This window comes from Chiloscyllium plagiosum, chromosome 34 (genome assembly GCF_004010195.1).
Source record: "Chiloscyllium plagiosum isolate BGI_BamShark_2017 chromosome 34, ASM401019v2, whole genome shotgun sequence".
NCBI classification, from domain to species: domain Eukaryota; kingdom Metazoa; phylum Chordata; class Chondrichthyes; order Orectolobiformes; family Hemiscylliidae; genus Chiloscyllium; species Chiloscyllium plagiosum.
Window position 1 is genome coordinate 32,717,240 of NC_057743.1, and position 11,116 is coordinate 32,728,355.

At 39.5% G+C, this 11,116-nt stretch overlaps 1 protein-coding gene across 17 annotated transcripts in view; it reads right to left on the reverse strand.

Annotated features, from left to right (window-relative positions):
- The window catches only part of LOC122540403 (protein polyglycylase TTLL10-like), a 330,185-nt gene that overhangs the window by 94,422 nt on the left and 224,647 nt on the right, over window positions 1-11,116 (reverse strand). Inside the window, exon 1 of one of the 17 annotated variants that reach the window (XM_043676109.1) lies at window positions 347-502. The exons of the other annotated variants lie outside the window; for them this stretch is intronic. Within the exon in view, the coding sequence (XP_043532044.1) occupies window positions 347-395 (49 nt within the window). The 5' untranslated portion in view covers window positions 396-502. Of the gene's footprint in view, window positions 1-346; window positions 503-11,116 lie in introns of those variants that run through there. 17 annotated transcript variants of the gene reach the window in all.

An 11,116-nucleotide genomic window follows, 5' to 3' on the forward strand; every position in this document is an offset into this window, starting at 1 on the left:
ATAATATATGCTGAGGAAACATAGACAGATAATGTTTTACAAAGATATTGTCAATTTTATCACTTGAAATCTCAAGGGTCTGTATCTTTAATTAGCTGAACAGGATCTGATTTTAGTTCAGTTCCAACACATTCACTTACACAATTAAAATTGGGCCAGTAAAAAAGTCACATTACTTGCTTCAAATGGAACTGTTCTATACCTTCATAGCATCATGCTGTGACAGCACAAGGTGCAGGTCTCTCAGTAAAAGATTTACCTATTCTTCACTCTACACCTGGCCTGATTTCATTCTCGATTGACTTCACATAACATAATCGGATAAAGTATAATATGCATGTCTGACCTGAACCTGCTCCATTTCTTGTGTATTTAAACCTGAGGCTTAACTCCATTTTACTTCAAAGTCAGTTCGGGCCTTCATACATAATTTACATTCTACATTTTCAAAGCAGATTTGACTGTGTGCCAGCGGTGAACTTGTAGATTATTAAAGGACTCTGAGAGACTGCTTCACCTCCTGTACTGATGCCTATATGAACAAAGTACAAACCCTTTTTGGAATTAAGTTCAGTTGAACAGTTGACACCTTTAACTACGGCAGCAGATAAATTAAAGCTGAGGCTTTTTAATGTGCATGGGCCTTCAACATTCAACATCTCAGTTAGAACACAAATTTCTAAAAGCTAAGAGCTTTTGGTGTATTTTGTATTATTACAACAATTCATGAGCCATCTCAAACTAATTTTAAAGTCTGCCATGGATGTTTTGGATCTAATATTGCCTACTTATTTTTATCTGATTTCACTCCTGTGATGCATCTTGGGACACTTTTACTGGATTAAATGTGCAATATTGTTTTTGGCATGAAATTCTCAGGCAAAGTTAGTCCCTTCAATGAAAATGAATGTGGTTAGTTTGGATCAATCAGAGAGTAAATAAAAAATGCTACATGTATTCATTCATACAGATAAAAGGAAAGGTAGCTGCACAATGTTCAGATTGACCAGTAACAGGCAGATTCAAGGTGGTAAATTTTCACATTCAACATCTCAGTTAGAACACAAATTTCGACACACCTGAGGCATTACTTCACCTCTATAATGACAAGCTGCCACTTTTGCTTAGCTAACAGGGAGACAAGCCTTTCTATCCTTGCTATCTTGTTACTATATTTTCTAGTTGCTCCTAGGCACTTTTGGTATTATGTTCAGTTATATTTGCTAGTAACTATAAAATTATAAAGTAATCCTTTACCTGTTATATAAAAATGAAGCACGTTTGCTGCTCAGTTCAACAGGAACCAGCCTTCTCCTCGGATACTGGGAAAGCATTTTCCTTATCTTCCTTAAGGAAGAGTATACCAAAAAAACAACTATGAAGTTAAGTTTTCCAAAGAATGATCCTCCCTTTACCTGACCTCCATGACAACAGTAGCTACCAATGACATTTCCCTCCTTCAGGAGGGAAAATAGTATGTTCTGATTTTCCCTCATATTCCTGTCTCATCCTTTGATTTATTAATTACCTGAGACAAAGTATTGATGTTCCAACAAACATACGCCATGAAGAGTAAGAATCCATTAGAAAAATGATGCCATATTCTCAAACTACAGTAATTTATAGGAAAGCCAAACTATGCATAACCTCTTGAAATGATGTCTCCCGACCAGCCTGGACAAATGGAGCTCAGATTCCTTGGCAGTGGAAAGGCCACAATCTTATTTTATCTGCTTGATGCACTCAGAGATTCAACTTACTGATCAAACAGGTGCCATCTGGCCAATAACAGATGGGGTTTTATGCAAAACAGTTAACTTCTTGAAAATGATGTGTACACATTGAAGCTGAATCAGGTCCTTGGCCTGCTTGGGACAGAAAACTTTCATGGAAGCGGGAAGTCGCAACACATTGTAATACAAAATTTACAAGAATGTATGGAAGAATAAGAACCCACTAAACATGAACACAATTGACAAAGGACATCAACGTATTAAAACACTATTGCTATCACTCAAAATCAGTCTTCCAGGCCATTGACAAGAAGCTGATGCAAGGTCCCTTGCTTTCATGCTGCTTTTACCTTACTCCCTATATGCTACACAATTAGTGCATGGCAATAAAAGAACCACAACAACACAACTGAGAAAAGTTCAGCCTGGAGAGGTGGTCACAAATAGAGTACAGTCATAAAAGCAAATTGATTCGTGTATAGGAGAAAGTAAAAACACCTTTAATTTTATAAATGGTTCCAGAATCAATCATTTGATCAAAAATATAACTGGGTAATTGTTAATAGACATTTGTCAAATTTTGACTTCCTTTCTTAAATATGAATGTTTTCATCTTTGAATCTAAAAATAGGCTACAAAAATACATTTTCTTTATAAGTGCAAATGTACAATACTAGACACACAAGATCAGAGACTATCTAACAAATATTCAGAAATCTTCAAAATGAACTAAGAAATATAAAGAAAATATATTCCTAAAAATATACTGAATCTCCTTTCTGTGGGGAAAATCCATTTTAATAAATTATTTTATGGCACGTCGCTAGCAAAGCCAGGATTTATTGCACATCTTAATCCATAAGAAATGTTGTGGTGAACTGTCTTTTTGAATCCCTGCAGTCCATGGAATTTTTGATCATCCACAGTGTTATTAGAGGGGTGATGTCTAGTAGACCTGGAGAGGAACTTACAGGTGGTAGTGTTCACATGCTTCTGCTGCTTTTGTCCTTCTAGGTGGCAGAAGTTGCAGATTTGGAAGGAGCACTGGTGAGTTATTGCATCATGTAGATGTCACTGTGCATCAGTATGCAAAGAGTAAAAAATTCACATAGTGGATGGGGGGTACCAAACTAGCAGGCTATTTTATTCTGGATGGTATCGAGCTTTTGCATGTCATTGGAGCTTCATTTGTCCAAGTAATTGGAGAATATTTCATTATTCCACTGACTTGTGTCTTTTAGATGGTGACAAACTTTGGGAGTCAGAACAGGCTCTGACCTGTTCTTATAGCTGCATTATTTACACGGCTGGCCCAGTTCAGTTCAGTAACCTCCAGGACTTCATTAGTGAAGGATTCAGCAATGGTAAAGCCATTGAATGTCAAGGGTGGATTGCTACATACATCATAGCATTAAACTGTCCTGAGATGTAACATTACAAACCAAAGACAACATTGTACTCTTCTACACATCTTGCTCAGATTGTGCATTTCACAAACTTAACTCCCCTATACATTAATTTGTTGGTATTGTTGTTTAATAGTGAAATCTTAATTTTTAACCAAATTGATTTCAAAGGAAGGGAAGGCATATACAGAACAGCCTCGATTATGCAAACAAGACAGGCGAGATGTATTTTATTTGGATAACTGATTGTTCGGATAATAGATGATGTTTTTGCGGGACCTTGAGATCTTATTTGGATAATCCGAAATTCGGATAATTGACATTCAGGTAACCAAGGCTGTTCTGTATTCTGGTTGGCAATTGAGGTTCTTCAATTCTGTTATCTTTTTATTGCAATTGTACTCCAGACTAAAGGGTGTTTTCTCATGCAGCAAGGTTTCTTACTGTGTGATCCAAGTTACAAAAGTTCCCATTGTGTACTGCTAGAGGTCGATCCTTTTACAATCATGAACATGATAGATAACTGAGAAATCAAATATTCTATTTATATAATTGTTTTCTCCAACTCTTACTGACATCTACTCTAAAACCCAACAAATGTGAATCACTAGTTTTCTGATTGTGTTATATGATCCATCTGGCAACTTATTGTGCCAATTTGGAGAAGTTTTCAGGGTAACCCAGAATGTATACCAGCTACAAAAGGATCCATGATCATTCCTGACAAGCTACATTCTGGTTATTTTGCTTACAGGGACAGTATCTTATAGGGAGAATAATCTCAAGTATGGAACTAATCCTTTGACATTAGATTAGGGAGAAAAGAACCCTAATCACAACAAATGGTAGCAATTTAATTAGGCTGAAGTATTGGATGATGACAGAACCAGGCTATAAGTCTGAGTAAATTACCAAAATCAAACATCGCAAAGAATGAGCACCAGCTCACAGAAAGACACTGGCCATTAAAGAAAAGACTTCAAAAAACATGCAGAGACCACTTAGCGAAGCTTAAATTAGAGGTTGCCAAGGAGAAGCTCAAGGAGATTTAGCTCCAGCTGAATAATAATTACACCGAGATTGCCACAGAAGGTGTGGATACTTTCTGTAAACAGACGGTGAAGGAAAAAGGGAGGCAGCAAGGCAGTCAAAGAAACACTTATTAATATAAATCTGAGAGTGAAGGCAAAGGGTCCCAGATGGCACAAATTTATGAATATGAAAAGTGAGAGGCAGGAAAAGTCTATCAAGCAAGCCTTAATCACACCATGGTGCCACAATACTGTGACTAAATAATAAGCTTCTTCCATCACCCAACCCTTTCTCCACACTCATCGCCCTCCCAAAACCACACTCTTGCTCAACCACCCAGCAGTCAGATAATCTCCTGGGGGTGGTAATAATTTTACTAAATCCAACCTTATACCACAGGAATGATGTAGAAGGATTCCTAAGGCCCTCTGAGTTGTTAACTGATTCTCCCACTTCGGGTTTCCACATGTAAATTCAATGTGCAGATCGTGATTCTCCCTGCTTATGACTACGAGCGACGAGAATTATACAACATTTCAAACAGTTCACAATGCATTCCTACTGAGTTGGCAGAATAATAAGAAGACATTTGGAAATTGTGGTTCGAAGGTGTCGTATTTCAGGACATTTTGACATTTTTTCTCCACAGAAAAGCTCTGGATAAAGAGTTGTTTTAAATGTTGGAATTTTAAATAAAAAAGCATAGTATATTCCCATGTGAAGAAAAGGGCTCTGAGACAAAGCCTACTTAAAATGTTGATGTTTGATGTTGTTTTTTCCATAGTTTGAGTCGCTAGTCTCTTCACACTCATTGAGTTGGAGAATCGCTGATCCCAAGCACTTGGCAGGTTTTTTTAATCAGGTTGTGAATTGCAAAAGATAATTAAAAAGTTCAGATAAACCAATTGCCAAGGACCTTATTGAAACAGAGGATGCACAGTCAGTGAGGTCTTTGAAACAGAATGATGACACCAAAGAAGGTCCAGTTAAAGTTACATGAATGCAAGAGAACGCAGGTTTAGGAACTATTCTGATGAAGTCAAACAAGATAGGACTGTGTGGATGTGCTATGTTCTTTATTTTATATTATTAAACAAAAGTAATTCATATTGATTAAATTAAGAGAGTCTCACTACAAACATCGATTGTTCATTTTACAGTAAAATAAATCAGCTTACCAATCCATATAAACCCTATGTGGCTGAGCATTTGCTTGTTCTGACTTTGGCGAGTGACTCAAGAATACAGCTAAGTGTAAGAAGCAAGAATTGAGGAGTGATGGGCCCGAGAACAAAACTCAATTAATAGAGTTCCAGGTTTTTTTTTCATGGGAGGTGGGCATCTCTGCCAGGGCCAGAACCTATTGTCCATCCCTAAATGCCCAGAGTGTGTACTCCCAATGTAGGAGACAAGGGACCACCATTAAAAATGGCCTCCGTGATCCATGTACCATTGCATCCAATGTTTTTAATCTTTTGTATTAGTAAATAGTCACTGCGCCTGATGAGAAACAGAACAGAAAGGCACAGTATGATAACTGATGCATTAGACAGCAAGTGTTTGGATTTGCAAACATTCAGGATTTTCAGAGCACTGTCTGCTCAGGAATGATTGTTAGTTCATGAGAGTCTGTTACTTCTTCTGTCAGCCAGCATAAATGTACACTATAGAAAAAAAATTTCTTTATGAATTCCATCATCAATAAGCAGTTATTCATGTTGACTTAACTCCCTATAATTGTAGAAAGTGTTGTAGTTACTTGTATGCCAAACTTAAGAAGAGATGCTGGATATGAGTTTAAAATCACCACTCCGGTTTTACATGTGCAAATTGCTGTTTCACTGAGCAGTGACGTTTGCCGCAAATGCAGCCATCATAACACTTGAGAAGGTGATGGTGAGCCATTCCTAGATGAATGTGCTTGGCATACAGAAAGGATTTGTGCTGGTAGAACCCCATCCTCAGCAAAGGCGATGCAGTTGGTTTTATCAGACAGTAAAAAAAAATTGCACAGGAGCAGAGTTTTACAAACCTGAACAAGATCAAGTTGCCAGTCTGTGTAAAGGTGGGATACTGCTGGTCTAATTCCAAACACAGAGAAGGCTTCCAAATTAGAAATGTGACTTGGAGGTACCGGTGTTGGACTGGGGTGGACAAAGTTAAAAATCATACAACACCAGGTTATAGTTCACCATGTTTATTTGGAAGCACTAGCCAGAGAAATCTAAATTTCCTAATACTTGTATCACTTCTACAAAAGCTCCTGGTAGAAAACATACTTGTCCTCTCTGACCTGTAACTTCCCCAAGCTCATTCCTCCTATCGAATAGCCTGCCAGCATTTCTATCTCAGGTCACGGTTGATGCATTGTCATACCAATCTGTTCCCCATGAACCATTGTTATTCATGATCTTTGGCTGAATGATAATTTCAAATTAAGATGAAAATAAATAAATTAATTACTTCTTGGAATCATTCTTGCACAAAATTCAACAGCAAGGCGGGGGGTGGGTCGCGCAGAAGGCACACACAATGGCCATTTAAACAAGTTTTTTTCCATAAGTTACAATTTTATCATTCCAGCAATCTTTAGATTCCATATATTTTCTAATCAACCTGTTCAAAGATGTTATTATACACTTCTGGAGCAGGTCAGGCTTCCTGGCTGAGGAATACTGGCCCTGTGCCACAAGGGTCTTACCATTACATTCTGTAAGGTGTGTGATGATAATCCTTTTCTTAAGCAGATGTGAATGATGTTGCAAGGAGTATACTGATATTGAATGAATTGTTGCTAGGAATCAGGTCACATTTTCCCAATCCACAATTGATTAATTTGCCCTTTTATCCATTTCTTTGAGTCACAAAGATCAACATTTTCTCAATTCACATGAAGGTAAATATGTTCTGTTGATATGCCTAAGTTAAATAACTTTGTTTTATTCATTCACGAGATGATGGTATCACTGGCCAGTTTTTAATTGCCCAGTCCTAATTGCCTAGAGGGCGGTTAAGAGTCAACCACATTGCCGTGGGCCAGACCAGGTAAGAACAGCTGCATTTTAGTGAACAGATGAGATTTTCTCCCTGACAGTTGACAATGGATTCATGGTCCTCGTTAGATTCTTAATTCAAGATTGTTATTGAATTCAAATTCCACTATCTGATGAGGGTGGATCAAACCCATGTCCCCAGAACATTACCTGGGTCTCTGGATTAACAGACCAATGATAATACCACTAGGTCATTGTCTCCCCTACATGGTTTACTTCATCAACACTAACTTTAAAGCAATTCAACACAAATTGGATTCTTTCTCCCTCAGTTTACCTACCCAGCTTCAGTTTGCTCATGATGTGTTGTTGGAAAAGCGCAGCAGGTCAGGCAGCATCCAAGGAACAGGAGAATCGACGTTTCGAGCATAAGCCCTTCTTCAGGAATGAGGAATGAGGAAACTTTCCTCATTCCTGAAGAAGGGCTTATGCCCGAAACGTCGATTCTCCTGCTCCTTGGATGCTGCCTGACCTGCTGCGCTTTTCCAGCAACACATTTTCAGCTCTGATCTCCAGCATCTGCAGTCCTCACTTTCTCCTAGCAGTAGATTGGGACTGTGCAAATGGATCTTTACTCTTTATCTAATGCAGCAATGTCCAATTTCATACTACAACCTTATTGTCCCTTGGTTTGTGTCCACACACCTTTCTCTACCCACTACTTCATATTTACAGGAACTGCAGATAATATTTTTAATGTGTGCTCAAGAGAGCTACATAAGATTTGAAGAATGCTGCAATTTTCAAGCTCCTTCAAGATGCAGCACAGTCTTGATTAGCCTTATTAAAAGAAGCCCCAGATTCTACAGAAACTTTGGCCTCAATATTAATTCTTTCATCTCCACCCACCCCTAGGAGAGGCAGAAGAGGGGTTGCCTCATCTAACTCACCACAATGGTATTTTGATGAGAGTGGGTTGAAAGGTATGTTACGTATTGTGATATTCATTGTGGTAGCCCAATTTAGATACAATAATTTCTGCACCAGTTTCCCAACTGGGAAAACTGGCACCCAAATAGGAGACAGAACTACCAATTCCCATAGCACTGCTTGTGGGACAGGACAGCAGCCTCTGGCCTCCTTCTGTATCAGCACTGATGATGCTGGAGGGATTGCAGGGGTGGTGCCCTCTACTCATCCTCACTAACCCCTTTCCCGCATCCAAAATCCTGATCTGTTGCTCCCTCCCTCCCCTCAATTTGGGACACATTATCCCAAACAGCCTCAAGGTTATGGTCCCCTGCTCCTGGTTTATTTGCACCATGCAGCCTGCTAGCTGCCAGGTGGTTACCAGTACAACAAAGTGAGGCAGTCAGCAGGATGACTGTGATGTGGTGCTGTGGTGTTTTCTCTGGGTGTCTGTTCAATGCATCGTTTTCTGCACAATTCCACAAATATTGGACCATTTCAGAATGTGATCACTATGCTATTGCCCCTCAAAACCACACACCGACCTCCCCAAATCCATTTGCATTGGGATCTCTCTGATCCAGTGCTTTCTGGCTGCAACATTTGCTGAAGTTGCTGTTTTATTTGCTTTATTGCAGAAAGAATTTCTCAAGTATCATGAAGCTAGGAATCCCTTTCTGCAATATGAGATGAAGCTACAGAATAAAACAGCAGCTGCTCACAAAATTTGCAGATAGCTGACCAACAGTCTCAACAATAAACACAACTAAAACAGCCTTGATGATGGCCCTATGAAAGTGCAGGAGGCATGAATTCATGTGCCTGTATAATGAAGAACTATAACAGAAATTGCTGAAATTCATTCTCAAATCTTATATAGGTATTAATCTTACCAAGGAATACCAATGTAATGTAAATAGCCAACAAATCGGCACTCTCCTCTCACACAGTATTAATGATGTTTTCTCTTTATTGGTACTCTTGCAAATTGTCCTGATGGGTACAAGATGAAAAACGTTGACAAAATGAGCTTTTTCAGGAATACTTAAATTCATATATCAACTCTATTCCCCCTTTGGCCATGCTGATACCACAATCCCTATGCCATGACCCTCACCTCCACATCACATTTACAGAGTCCTTCCCACTCTTCATGATAGTAGTCAGTGTGCGTCACAGAATAGAAATGCAAAAATCAGGAACAGAAATAGGACTCTTGGCCCTTTAAGCCTGCTCCTCCATTTGATGGCTGACCTTCATACCACTTTCCTGTCTGGCCCCATAACCTTCACCTCATCTGTTAATCAAAAATCTAACTTAGACCTGATTAGATTCAATGACCCAGCCAGTGGACCAGGTGCAGGGAAATGGGATTAGCATGGATGGACATTTTGGTCACCATGGACAAGTTTGGGCTCTCTGCTGTAGGACTCTATGACTCTATTTACGGCTCCCTGGGGAAGAGAATTGCAAAGAATGATGACTCTCAGAGAAAAGAAAATCCTCTTCATCTCAGTCAGAAACTGAGGACTCATAATTCTTAAAATGTGATTCCTTGTTCTAGGAGTAAGACCCATTGAGTCAAATCCCCTCAAATTCTTAAATAAAAACAGATAGTGCTGAAAAAGCTCAGCATGTCTAGCAGCATCTGTGAGGAGAGAAACCAAATTAATTTTTCAAGTCCAACTTCAGATATTTTCTTCTATATTTTAACCAGATCATTTCTCACTCTTCTAAACTCCAATAGGTATTGGTCCAATCTGTTCAACCTTTCCTCATGTGCCAACTCTTTCATTTCAGGAACCAGTTAACTGACCACCCTCTGAACTGCTCTTAATGTAATTATATCATTAAGTTAGGAGAACAAAACTGTAGTAAATACACCAGATGTGATATCACTGAGGCCCTCCACAACTCTACCCAACTTAAATGGCCATTGATTTTCAAATCTTCTCCTCAGTCCACAACAGAAGCCTCAACTGGTTACTTATCCCCAAACCCTTCCCAAACCTTGCACTGTCAGAAGTCAGACGACACCAAGCTATAGTCCAACAGGTTTATTTGAAATCACAAGCATTTGGACAACTGCCTCTTTGTCAGGATTTCATCCGAAAGCTTGTGATTTCAAGTAAAATGGTTGGAATATAACCTGGTGTCATCTGACTTCTGTCCACCCTAGTCTGACACAAACATCTCTACATCAAATCTTACACGGGCAGTTATCTACCTCTTCTCGCAGTTCATAAACCTACCATTTCCCCACTGAATTGGGCAGTGTTGTAGAACAGAGAGATCGAGATATTCAGGTACAAAATTCTTGGACAATTCCGCCACAGCTAGACAGTGTGGTTAAGAGACATTTAGCTTGCATGCCTACATTGCTCAGACCTTTGAGTATCAGAATTGGGATGTTATATTGAGATTGTACAGGACGCTGGTGAGGGCTCTTCTGGAGTACTGTGTGCAGTGCTGGTTCCTCTGCAGAAAGATTATCATTAAACTGGAGAGGATTCAGAAGAAATTTATCAGGCTATTGCTGGGAATGGAAGGCTTGAGTCATGAGTGGCTGGATAGACTGGGACTTTTTCACTGGAGTATAAGAGGTTGAGAAGTGATCCTGTAGATGTTAATGAAAGAGGTGAGAGGAGAAATGTCTGTAAAAGACACAAAGGGTAGTTTCTTTGCACAGAGTGGTTCATGAAAAATGTGTTGCTGGAAAAGCACAGCAGGTTAGGCAGCATCCAAGGAGCAGGAGAATCAACGTTTCAGGCATAACCCTTCTTCAGGAATGAGGAGGGTGTGCCAAGCAGGTTAGGATAAAAGGTAAGGAGGAGGGACTTGGGAGAGGGGCATTGGGAATGCGATAGGTGGAAGGAGGTTAAGGTGAGGGTGATAGGCCATAGAGGGGGTGGGGGCGGAGAGGTCAGGAAGAAGATTGCAGGTCAAGAAGGCGGTGCTGAGTCCGAGGGTTGGGACTGAGATA